This window comes from Orycteropus afer, unplaced genomic scaffold (assembly GCF_000298275.1).
Source record: "Orycteropus afer afer isolate SDZICR_OR568_19922 unplaced genomic scaffold, OryAfe1.0 scaffold00014, whole genome shotgun sequence".
NCBI classification, from domain to species: Eukaryota; Metazoa; Chordata; class Mammalia; order Tubulidentata; family Orycteropodidae; genus Orycteropus; species Orycteropus afer.
Window position 1 is genome coordinate 17,436,396 of NW_006921601.1, and position 12,543 is coordinate 17,448,938.

At 39.5% G+C, this 12,543-nt stretch overlaps 2 protein-coding genes across 2 annotated transcripts in view; both read left to right on the top strand.

Moving 5' to 3' along the window:
- Window positions 1–854: 854 nt before the first annotated feature.
- LOC103209777 (L-lactate dehydrogenase A chain) lies at window positions 855–9,494 on the top strand. Its single transcript, XM_007955677.2, has 8 exons — window positions 855–917; window positions 1,124–1,273; window positions 2,881–2,998; window positions 4,838–5,011; window positions 5,676–5,849; window positions 6,703–6,820; window positions 8,392–8,515; window positions 9,330–9,494. Exons 1-8 carry the CDS (start codon window positions 855–857, stop codon window positions 9,492–9,494), a joined length of 1,086 nt encoding a protein of 361 aa, XP_007953868.1.
- A 2,572-nt stretch (window positions 9,495–12,066) lies between these two features.
- The window catches only part of LOC103209795 (L-lactate dehydrogenase C chain), a 69,572-nt gene continuing 69,095 nt past the window's right edge, over window positions 12,067–12,543 (top strand). Inside the window, exon 1 of the mRNA XM_007955694.2 lies at window positions 12,067–12,192. Within this exon, the coding sequence (XP_007953885.1) occupies window positions 12,067–12,192 (126 nt within the window). The remainder of the gene's footprint in view (window positions 12,193–12,543) is intronic.

The window sequence follows — 12,543 nt, forward strand, 5'->3', positions numbered from 1 at the left end:
GTCAAGACTAGATGTAGTGCTTTCTGGATGCAACGTGTGATAGTCCTTCCAGTGAATTCAGTGCAGAGTTGGATTAGTAGAGTCAAAGCCCCTCATCCCGGCTCTGGTAATCTAGGGCTCCACCAAGTAGCTATTAAAGTCTAGGCCTCAGGCCCTCTGCAGTTCTTTCTGCACTTCCTGTACTGACAAAATTTCCCCATTCCGGGACTTATGACTTTGCAACAGGGAGCACAGCAGAAACCACACGAGGCGCCTCCCTCCCGGTTGGTTAATAGGCCCCCTGTTCTGGTATTGAGATTTAAAGCGTGGCTCTGGCCGCGCGCCAGGCCAGGGAAGCAGTCAGCCGGGTTTCACGTTGCTCACGTCTGCTCTGGCCCACTAGTTAAGTCTAAAGTCTGACTACTATCTTGTTTCCTGTGACCCAGAGGGCTGGATAGTTCCTGATTGCCTCCGCTTGCAGGCGCCTCCCAGTGCCCACCTATCAATGGCAAGTAGGACTTCACGCTCCCGCCTCAGCTCTCAGAAATGCGCATGCGCGCAAATTTCCGCCCAGCCGCTATCCTGCTAGAACCCGGCCAGGTGTAGAACCCGCGGTTTCCAGCCGAGTGTTCAGTTGGTCTGATCTCCGCCCCTCCTTTACCCTTACTGGGCGGGGCAGGGGAGGAGGAAGTGAACACGCAGGCGCAGAATTCGTTGTATCTAGGATATACTTTGGTGGCAGTTAATGGCCATTTTGTGCACGTGTCTTTTCGTCCTTACATAAGGAGCTTGGTGGTTGGAGTGGATCGGGAAGGGCAGTTAAAAGTGAGCTTGTCTGAGGATAGCCCAGCCCCACCTGGGGTTAATAAACCAAGATGAGTAAGTCTTCAGAAGGTTATACTTACACCCAAACGTCGTTATTATTTTTCCACGCCAAGGTGAGGTTCTTCACTACGATCCTGGCCAGACCCTAGTATTAAACCTTTTAACTCTTCTTTGAGCACCTTTAGGTTTTATTTTTCCCTTCCTTTTTAAATCATCTCTTATGAATTTTAATGGAAAATAACATTTTTTTCCAGCGCAGCAATGGGTTAATGAACCATTAAAGAAGGTTCAGCGATACTCCATGTTTTCCACCCTATAGGTTCCTTCCTCTTCCAAAACCAAAATGGCAACTCTAAAGGATCAGCTGATTCAGAATCTTTTAAAGGAAGAACACATCCCCCAGAATAAGATTACAGTTGTTGGGGTTGGTGCTGTTGGCATGGCCTGTGCCATCAGTATCTTAATGAAGGTAAGTGAGAGCCCATCAGTCTGGAAGCCAAAGATCCTTGATTCTTCTCCCCAGCTCACCCCACCACCAAGAATTGCATCATCATATTGAATATAAAAATATTTGGGTTCCTTTACCTATTCCAAAAACTGTATGTGAAACTAAGTTTTGAAACATGGTGCTGTACAAAAAGGTATCTGCATTAAAAAGTGTAAAAGAGAACATAACAGTTCCTGATTGCCTCCACTTATGGGCACCACTTAGTGCCCACCTCTAACTGTTAAGAGGCCCAGTTCCTTGAATTTATTGTGCTGTATTAATATGCATGAATTGCCTACAGATGAAAAGGGAGAACCTATGCTTTTAAAGGAGCAAGAACTCTTTAAAAATAATTTTTGAATTGAAAATGACATACATACATTAAAATTAGAATCATACTGAATGTGGGAAATCTTAAATTTTCTCCTACCCTGGACCCTCATTGCCACTCTTTGGAGAGCAATTTTTTTAACCAATTATGAAGCTAAATGGGGAATTTGTAAACGAAGAATAGTTTTTACAGTATTCACCTAGTTTATTTCAAAAAGAAAGAGAGGTACAAGTTACAGTATTGAACTGTCTTAAGTTCAGATTTGGAGTTCCTTATAATGGGCTCAAACATAGCAGTGATTCAGATGGCAAGGACCAGGCAGTGTTGTGTTCTGTTGTACATAGGCTCGCTATAAGTCAGAACCAACTGTATAGCACCTAAAAACAACAAAAAGAGTGAAATGATTGAGTCTAAACAGAAGTAGATTGAAGTGAGCAGGGACTGAAGGTAGAAAGGAGCTATGCAGAGAGGTCTTGTAACACCACAGGTTGCTGCTCTGTATGGGTCTTTAGGAGAAGCCACATCATACAGCAACTCTTCTTACCCACTGGATCACACATGGAAGGCATCTATTTTGCTTTTTTAAGTTCTTCTCCTCATACCTATGAACTGCCTGTGGTCTTTTTCTGCAGTGACTTCTGACTCAAGTGAGATAAGAAGAGTAACTGCCAGACCACTCATTTTGTAAATGATTTGGGGGTAGATACGCAGCTATATAATCTCTTCGTGATGACAGTCCACATCTCATTTGTATTAAAGCTATTGTAGGTGCTCCTGGACTGAGATACACTTAATGAACTTACATGGGTTCAACTGCGGGATTGTTTATGGAAGTAGATTGCCCAATCTTCCTTCTGAGGAGTGGCTGATGGGTTTGAACCACCAACCTTCAGGTTAGCAGTCAAGTGCCTTAGGCACAGGAACCTAAAATCAATGTATAAAAGTGAGTTTGAGAGAAATAGAGCAATGTAACATAATTAGAAGTTATTCTAACTACTGCCAATTCAGTGCTCAGCTTCCACAGCAGTGGTGGTGGAGCTTCTGCAGAGGTTGCTCCAATGGAGTAAGGGTCAGTGCTGCTTTCGATGTCTGGGTCATCAGTGAGTCCACCTTTTAAATAGGGGCCTGCCTCTACGTTGATATATATCCTGATGATAATGAAGCATCAGACCTCTGCTATGCCAAAAATAAATTTTCCATGCCCCTCTAAAATCTGAAAGTACCAATTTCCCATTTAACTGAAAATTATGTCTTTTAGGACTTGGCTGATGAACTCGCTCTCATTGATGTCATGGAAGACAAACTGAAGGGAGAGATGATGGATCTCCAACACGGCAGCCTTTTCCTTAGAACACCAAAAATTGTCTCTGGCAAAGGTTGATTTCATCAAGATTATTTTATACTCTCTGCTAGACTTCATTCTTCATCAGGCTTGAAATACCACCTTCTTTAAAGATGTTCTTTTTTATATAGAAAGTCCTTAGGTTACAAACTATGGGCAACTCAAATTTGCCCATTAATGTTATATAAATTTTCCCTCACTTTGAAACAGCTGAGCTAACCCCTACCACAACAGAATTCTTCAGTCACCTTCACTTATTGCACGTGCACCTTTTAAATCAATGGAAAAGGCTGGAGCCTTTTCTTGCACTATCTCACTGCCATCGAGATGGTCCCGACTTATAGTGACCTCTCCTTGGGTTTCCAAGGCAGTATGTCTATAGAAGTAGATTCCCTGATCTTCCTTCTGAGGAGTGGCTGGTGGGTTTGAACCGCCAGCCTTCTGGTTAGCAGTCAGATGCCTTAGGGACTACACCACCAGCACTAAAGTTAGGCTAAATAAAAACAATACACACCTGTCCCAACTTAACCCACAAATTTGACTTAAGATACTCATAGGAATGAATCTTGTTTGTAACTCAGCCTGTGTAGGATAGGGTAGGAGAGCCTTGGAATAATTTGGCTGTCAAAGTTTTGATATCCTTTAAGTGGTTTTCAATGTAAATCCAATTTGTCCATGATGTGGAAAGCATCTGAATTGGAATGTAACTAGGAAAGCTCCAAACTTAAGTCCATATTTAACCACATTGCTTCACATACTGAAACTAAATATACTTAGCCTCTATTTCCTTTTACACAATAACTCAAGGTTGAGAGTAGGGCCAGTGAGCCCATTTAGCAGATATACTTGGCTTGAATTTTTCACACTTAAAAGCCAGGAAACCTGGAAACAGGCCCAAATAGGGTCTGGTTTTTGTTTTTAATTTCTAAATTGTATTTATTTTGCTGTTGTAATTGAAAAGACACAGCAAAACGTACCAATTCCACAGTTTCTGCATGTACAATTTAGTGACATTGATTACATTCATTGCATTGTGCAGCCGTTCTCACCCTGCTTTTCTGAGTTGTTCCTGTATCATTAACATTAACTCCTGTCTAATCTTTAGGTTTGCTGTTGTCAGTTTGATTCCATATAGATAGCTCTTAAAAGCATAATGCTCAAGGCAGACATTTTTTACTAGATAAGGTAAACTATTTTAAGATTTCAGGGAATATTTTTGGTTTAAAGATAATTTCAGGGCAATAGTTTCTGGGATTCATCCAGCCTCCATAATGGGATTTGTTTTGATACTTGAAAATCATAGACCTGTTATCAGATAGGTGACTCCCTTCATCATTGTCATCCTTGGTTAGCTAACCTATGCCACAGGGTATATCTAGAAACAAGACATGCTTGTTAAGTAAAGAGGCTCCTCTTTTTTTTTTTTTTTAAAAAAAAAAAGTCTGTGCCTGAGCTGATAAAGCAGTATTTACACAGTTAAGTAGAGATGAGTCTGGAAGAGTGAACATTTTGCTCAGGTACCAAAAACTATGGGGCTATATAGGAATTAATATGATAATCAAATTTGATTCCTCTCAGCACCCCCCAACGCAAATTATAGGTATATAAACTCACAGCATGACTTAAAACTAGAGGGCAAGGAGGATATTGACATACTCTTCCTCCATTTAAGGGGCCACAATGACTGACTTGATGGTATTTAACAACAAACGATAAAACTGCAACAGACCAATGTGAGGGGCAGTGGGGATACTAATCTGCCACTTAGAACAGTGATAAAACTATCCACACAAGAAACTTATGAAACAGATTTTTGTTAGGTAAAGAGTTTGCTTAAAGGCCTTCATCTGGTCCTTGCTTCTTTTTTCTCTAGACTATAATGTAACTGCAAATTCCAAGCTGGTTATTATTACAGCTGGAGCACGTCAGCAAGAGGGAGAAAGCCGTCTTAATTTGGTCCAGCGTAACGTGAACATCTTTAAATTCATCATTCCTAATGTTGTAAAATACAGTCCAAACTGCAAGTTGCTTGTTGTGTCTAATCCAGGTGAGACTTAAATTGCTGGAGTAAAACTGATAATACATGTTATGTTTATATAAGCACATTTTATTCATATTTTTATGTCCCTCCTGAGAGTCAGTTTATTGTGTATTTTTGTAAAGTAGTTATTTAAAAACATAAAGGGGATACAATCCCTTTGCCCATAATTGGAACTTAAAGTTAGTTATTTGGCTAAGAAGATCTTGGATAAAGGACGAGTTTATGAGTATGAGTGTATGAGTAATGTGGTATTCTCTTAATTGATGCAGTTTATCTTCACAAAATTACAATTCTGAAATACTTAATGGATTTTGTATATTATACATAGTATAGTGGTTTAAAAATTGACATAAATATTGGTAAGTCATGATCAATATTAAGATTCATAACAGATCAGAAGGGTAGCATTTGTGCAGGAAGATAGAAGGCAGGAATGCATAGGAAAGAAGGACACAGGGAAAAGCTAACCACAGGGACAAAGTGGGAAGAGAGCTGTTATGGGGATTGCATTATTATCATCAAACAAAATTGTATGAACTGTTGAGTGGAAGATGAATTTGCTCTGTAAACCTTTACCTAAATCACAATTTTAAAAAAATCAACAGAGCCATATATCTTGTAGCCAGTCTAATGGGTCACTTCCTGTTTCTGCCTAAATATTTTCTTATAGTGGATATCCTTACCTATGTGGCTTGGAAGATAAGTGGCTTTCCCAAAAACCGTGTCATTGGAAGTGGTTGCAATCTGGATTCAGCACGGTTCCGTTACCTAATGGGGGAGAGGCTGGGAGTTCACCCATTAAGCTGTCATGGGTGGATCCTTGGGGAGCACGGAGACTCTAGTGGTAAGTGGAAGTTACACTGTGTAGGTTATTGATAGAAGTTTTATTATTTTATCAGAGCCTAAATCAAATATTTAATCCTCAGGGTAAATAGTTTACAGAAATCGATATTTTGGTATATGCTACAGATTATTAAGATTTTAAATATTTTGTATGATATTTTATGGGAGAGGAGATGGGGAATGATAATTTCTTTTACATTTTACCATGAACATGTTGAATAAGTTCTTAGGATAACCTCAGTTGAATGTTAAAACTGTTTATATTTGACTTGAACTGCTTGGCCCTGAAAAGGCTAGCTGATACAAATGAAGTGCATATAATCTATAGAGAAAATTCTGTTACCTATCACAACTGAAAGGTGATAGTAGCCTAGAAAGTAGGTAAGTAGATAGTAGGGTAGAAAGCTGAGTAGCATAGTGCCTAAGGCATTTAATTGTTAACCAGAAGGCTGGCGGTTCAAACCCACCAGCCACGCCTTGGAAGGAAGGTTGGGCAACCTACTTCTGTAGTGATACTGCCACAGAAACCCAAGGAGGGGTCACTAGGAGTCGGTCCAACTCAGGTCCACCTCAAGGGCACATAACAACAACAACAAACATCCATTAGGGCTAAGAAAACAGTTTAAGAGATGTAGTGAGAATTCTTAGATTTATATAATCTAAACAAAGGAAAATCTAAATGTGAAAACTTTAGGGATTTGAACATAGGAAGTCTTGACCGTCTACCAAAAAGGGTAAGCCTCCCCAATAAGAAAAGAGAATTTGAGAAATGGACCAGAAATTAAAAAGGGGACGGGGGAAGGCAGAATTACTAGTCTGCTGATATATGGAAATAAGTGTGCTATTTCTTTTAGTGCCTGTATGGAGTGGAATGAATGTTGCTGGTGTCTCCCTGAAAAATCTGCACCCTGAATTAGGTACTGATGCAGATAAGGAGCAGTGGAAAGCGGTTCACAAACAGGTGGTTGACAGGTAATAGATCTCATAATTTGACATGTTGGATTAAAATTTATTATCATTATTTATAAGATTAAAGTTTTTAATATTAGAGAGCATGTGTTTTCTTAAGCTTTGTTAAAGATCATATATGAAAATAGAAGTAAAGGTATTAAGAATTAAAGACATCTATTGGGAGCTCTGGTGGCATAGTGCCTAAGGCATTTAATAGCTAACCAGAAGGCTGGCGGTTCAAACCCACCAGCCACTCCTTGGAAGGAAGATTGGTCTATCTACCTCCATAGAGATGCCACCTCAGAAACCCAAGGAGGGGTCACTGTGAGTCAAATTGACTCGACAGCAGTGAGTTTGGGTGGTTTTTTTTGGGGGGGGTATTAATGCTACGGTCTAGCACTTTGTCATAATTTTCCATTTATAGTCTGTGCTTGTAAACTACTGAGATAAAATGAACTAAATCCACCCTATTTGAGAGCCAGTCTTACTTTGACAGCATTTAAGTTCCTATTACGGACTTTTAAGAATAGAAACATGGCTAGCTTCTTGTTTATTGAGATTATTATAAAGTTTTAAGTCATGGAAGTAAAAATGTGAATAATTCATAACTGTCAGATATTGTTAAGATAGAGGTTTCAACTTGGTATAATTATTTACTTACTGTAAACCATGTGCTGATGGTTGGACCTCAGAGCTATAGAACTGAATAGTTATAATTCTTGGTTGATTGGTCTGTGCAAGGCACTCCTCTTTGTATTTAATTAATTTTTTAAGTAATGAAACCTGTGTGTGTGGGTCTACCACCCAACACAATAACAAGAACACTGATAATACCTGTCAACTACCTATGTGCTTGTCTGGTCAGAATTATCAGTCTGCTTATGTTTCAATTCAAGAAAGGTGTAAATTACAAAAATACCACACTTTATAGTTAATGAGGAAATGTTAGAAGTATTATTAAATTAAAGAAAACCAAGATGCTTGGTATCATCATTCATCATTGTTTTGGAGATTCTCATCAATATATTAAACTTAAAAACGTTACTAAAATTTATGAACATAGAAAAAAATTACATTTCTAAGAATCACCCTTCTTGTTGCATATAGTTAATAGTTCATTTGTTTTGACAGCTGTATAATACTCCATTTTGAGGATATACCACAATTTGTCCATTCCCCTATTGGAGGGAGCTCTGGTAGCATAGTGGCTAAGGCACTTGACTGCTAACCAGAAGGCTGGCGGTTCAAACCCACCAGCCACTCCTCGGAAGGAAGGTTGGGCAATCCTACTTCCGTAGTGATACTGCCTCGGAAACCCAAGGAGGGGTCGCTATGAGTCAGGGCTGACTCGACGGCACATAACAACAACAACAACAGGCTGTTGCCAGGTTTTTGCTATTATGAACAGTACTGTTCTGAACATCCTTACACATATATCCTGGTACATCTGTGCAAGGGTTACACTTAGGTTATGCGTCAGTTGTTGATGATACTATTTATGGTATGTTCAGTGAATGCTTTGTTTTTCTTTGTTTCTCCCTCCCTACTTTTTCCTGCCCTTCTCTTTCACCCTGCCCTTCTGTATCCTACAGTGCTTATGAGGTGATCAAACTGAAAGGCTATACCTCTTGGGCCATTGGACTATCTGTAGCAGATTTGGCAGAAAGTATCATGAAGAATCTTAGGCGGGTACATCCAATCTCCACCATGATTAAGGTACGACATATTATGATGTAGTGATAATGCTGGAGCCCTAGTGATGCAGTGGTCAAAGTGCTCATCTGCCATCCAAAAGATGGATGGTGTGAACCCACCAGTGGTTCCACAGGATTAAGATGTGACGGTCTGCTTCCATAAAGATTTGACAGCCTTAGAAACATATGAGGCAGTTCTACTTTTTCTTACCAGGTCACTATGAATCAGAATCAACTTGATGGCAGAGGGTTTGGTTTGGGGTTTATATAGTGATATATTATTTCTTGTATTTGTATGCTGCTATTTTTTGTATTTGTTTTTTTAGGGGTTCTTCTGAGAAAGCAGTTAGATTAATACAGGTCCTCAACTATTGATTTAAACTATTGATGTAGTGAAATTAATTCATGCACCCACACTTTCCTTCTTTGGAAAGACATGGTTGAGGTTTAGGGTTAGTGTTGAGTAACACAAAGATATTTGATAACTTGTTGACTAAGAAAGCATCCTCATTCAATTACGATGAGGTGGATGGAAAAATATAAAAGATTAAGTTTTTTTTTTCCTTCTGGGGAAAAAATTTACACTCAAGTTATTAAAGGGTTATGCAATAAAAACTGGAATGTATTGTGAATAATAGCTCAGATTTTCTTTTAGAATGGAAACCTTTCTGCTAGTTTATGACTTTCTTTTATACTGCTCATTACATCATAACTGAAAATCTGGAAAGGAGTGTCTACTAACCAAGTTATATTAAATAAGCTTCATATTAGAATGAAAATCTTGGGAGACCCCACAATGCAAACAAAATGTAAAATAATTCTCATTTTGCCCTCAGGGTCTCTATGGAATTAAAGATGACGTCTTCCTTAGTGTTCCTTGCGTCTTGGGACAGAATGGAATCTCAGACGTTGTGAAAGTGACTCTGACTCCTGAGGAAGAGGCCCATTTGAAGAAGAGTGCAGATACACTTTGGGGGATCCAAAAAGAGCTGCAGTTTTAGTCTTCTGTTGTAACACTTCACTGTTTAGGTTACAAAAGGATTTTAGTTGGGGGTTGTGTATGTTGTCCTTTTTATCTGGTCTGTGTAAAATTATGACTTAGAAAAAACATCAATTTCCTAAAGTTAGACACAGGAATTGGTACATAAAACCCTACAGCTATATCCTGATGGTGGATAATAATACTTACTGGTTAGTGTACAATAATAGTTCCACCCCCTCTGAGATAGCACTGCCAATGTTGCACATGCTGCAGCTTCCCTTCAAACCAGAAGAATGTGTTTACTGTATGTTGTATAACTTCTGATTCCTTCACCCAACATGGCTCGCCCAATGTTTTTATCCCCAATTAATCACATCCTGGGATCCAATGTATAAATCCAATATTGCATGTTTTGTGCACAGTTGTTCTAAAGGATCTTATTTTGTGTACTGTATTTATCAGAGTAGTGTACATTGTCATGTAATGTAAAAAGATCTACATATAAACAATGCTGCAACTGTCAAACCAACTAAAACACCAAATAAACCATGAACAGTGACAACTCTTATTAATTTATTACATTAAGATATAAAGTCACAAAGCTGCTGTTTATTCATTATATTATTGGTATGATACCTTACAATCCATGTAGAGAACACTGTATATATGTGAATGTGAAAAACACATTTTTTTGCCAATTGAACATAGCAGTGAACTTTACCCTCTGGAAACCTGTAACACAATGATACTTAACAATGTTAAGCCAAATAGTTGCAGTAGTCCTTACCAGACACCCTCATGACATTTCTATAACCATGACTGTGACCTAGGCCTGAAAACCTTATTTCTAGAGGTTAATTTCCTCTACTAGTTGCCACTGAGCTGATTTGGACTCATGGTGACCCCACATGTCAGAGTCGAACTGTGTCCAGAGAGTTTTCAGTGGCTGATTTTGTGGAAGTAGATCACCAGTCCTTTCTTGCAAGACATCTCTGGGTATATGTGAACCTCCAACATTTGGGTTAGCAGCTGAGCTCATTAATTATTTGCATGACCAAGGGACTCTTCCAGATACAGGAAACAAAAAAGTTTGAGCCAGAGAAAAGCTGTCCAAAGGCTAGTTAGAGGGGAGTGTGCTGAGAACAAAGTGGCTTGAGATGAGGTTGGAGGAGTAAAAGGCCCAGATCTTCAAGGCCTTTTAGGCTGTGGTAAAAATTGTTTTACTAGGAAACCATCAAAGGTTGCAGGGTTGCTGCATCATGACCTGAACTACAGAAAAAACACACATAGGCTTATCATCTCGTAAGGAAGGTTGGGCAATCCTACTTCCGTAGTGATACTGCCTCGGAAACCCAAGGAGGGGTCGCTATGAGTCGGGGCCGACTTGACGGCAAACAACAACAACAACAGGCTTATCATAGGACTACCCTTTAGGATTTGGAAGGGATTCAATGCAAATGCCAAATACTATGCCACTCTCATTCTTTGTGCAAATTAAAAGCACTCAGAAAATTAGACTTGGCCTTACCTTTTCACTACTACTGAGCTGTTCTCTCACGAGATTCTAATTTCAACTATTTCAGGACTCAGCCCATAATTTACAGAACTTAATAATTAAAAGCAACAAAAAACTGCTAATAAATGCATGAGCAAGGAAATGTTAAGTGCATCCTCAAATTCAAGATGGGTCATTCCCAAACCCATCCTTGAATTCTTTCTCATCCTGAGGGCCCTGGTTCCTTCAGTATGCCCTCTCCAACAAGGTTGGTAAAGGACAGGTGTTCACGACCCCAACCACTGTCGCTTCAGAATAATCTGGAAGCGATCCCCTAAGGCTCTCCCCTAAGCTGGGGCTGTTGTCTGAACAGAGAAGTGCCCAGGTGCATTGATTCCCAGCAGCCTCAAGCCTGGCCCCTCAGCAGTATGGAAGTGGTGATGTTAACACAGAAGCCTGAGTTCTAAAATCAGTCTCAGGCCAATTGAAGGAAATGAAATCAACAGTCCAATATTCTCATAGACTGGCCTAGAACTATTATCGTAAAGGATACCAATATTACAACAGTCCGCACTGACCGAAAGATACGAAGAGCTTACCAATGCGCCTGCGCCAGAGGTGGGGCTTGCGTACTGACGAAGGACAGCCGTGCGTAAAGGTGTGTGTGCGTGTGTGGCGGTCTGGAAAGTGTAACGGTTGCCGGGCTTCGCAGTTCAACTGCTGTTACTGATTATTTCTGGCATCACTTTTCTGCCTTCCTTAAAGGCAGTGCATTACACTGTCGGCTGTCTCTGCATTAAGCAAACCATTTGTGAGCGTTTGGTACTGGGGTAAAAATGGTGACTGGGGGAAGGAATTCAAAAAGCTTGTTGGTGACCAACCCCTACTACTGATACAATGGCCCTTGCCCTACTGCCCACGCCCCTTGAACAGGAAATTTTATCTTTGGTTTTCCCTAACCCTTGCCTAACTTTCTGCAAACGCAAGAAGTAGTTCCTTATATCATCAGTGTGGTTAGTACCTTGCTAGCTGTGAGAGTATTTAAGTTAAAGCCTTGAATTCACTAAAATTGCATTATCCTCACCAGGTTCTCAAAATGTCAACTGTAAAGGACCAGCTTTTAGAGAATCTAATTGCAGAAGATAAGACCTCTCAACGTAAGATCACCATAATTGGAACAGGTGCTGTAGGCATGGCTTGCGCTATTAGTATCTTATTGAAGGTAAGTGATAAGCCCGTCCTGTAACTGAAGATCAAATAAGCACTTTTACATCTTGTACATGTTCATGATTTCAGGGTTGCAGGGTTAAGCCCTTGATCTAGCAAATACATTTTTTCTCATCTGATTTTGACACAATTTAAGAACATTTACTTAGAATATACCTTGTTTCCGGCATTGCTAGAATATTCGTTATAGAACCACATTTTTAAAATTGTTTTCTTTTTTATTTTCTTGTTTGTATTTTTTTTTTTTTTTTAATTGTGATTTGGGTGAAAATTTACAGAGCAAATTCACTTTCCATACAGCAGTTCATATATACTTTGTCTCATGTCATTGACCACAGTTTACCAC

Excerpts from the sequence above, each read along its gene's own strand:
- LOC103209777 (XM_007955677.2), top strand. The coding sequence starts at position 855 with ATGAGTAAGTCTTCAGAAGGTTATACTTACACCCAAACGTCGTTATTA. Across the intron at positions 1,274-2,880 it reads CCATCAGTATCTTAATGAAG|GACTTGGCTGATGAACTCGC; the intron begins GTAAGTGAGAGC and ends TATGTCTTTTAG. Across the intron at positions 5,850-6,702 it reads GGAGCACGGAGACTCTAGTG|TGCCTGTATGGAGTGGAATG; the intron begins GTAAGTGGAAGT and ends TATTTCTTTTAG.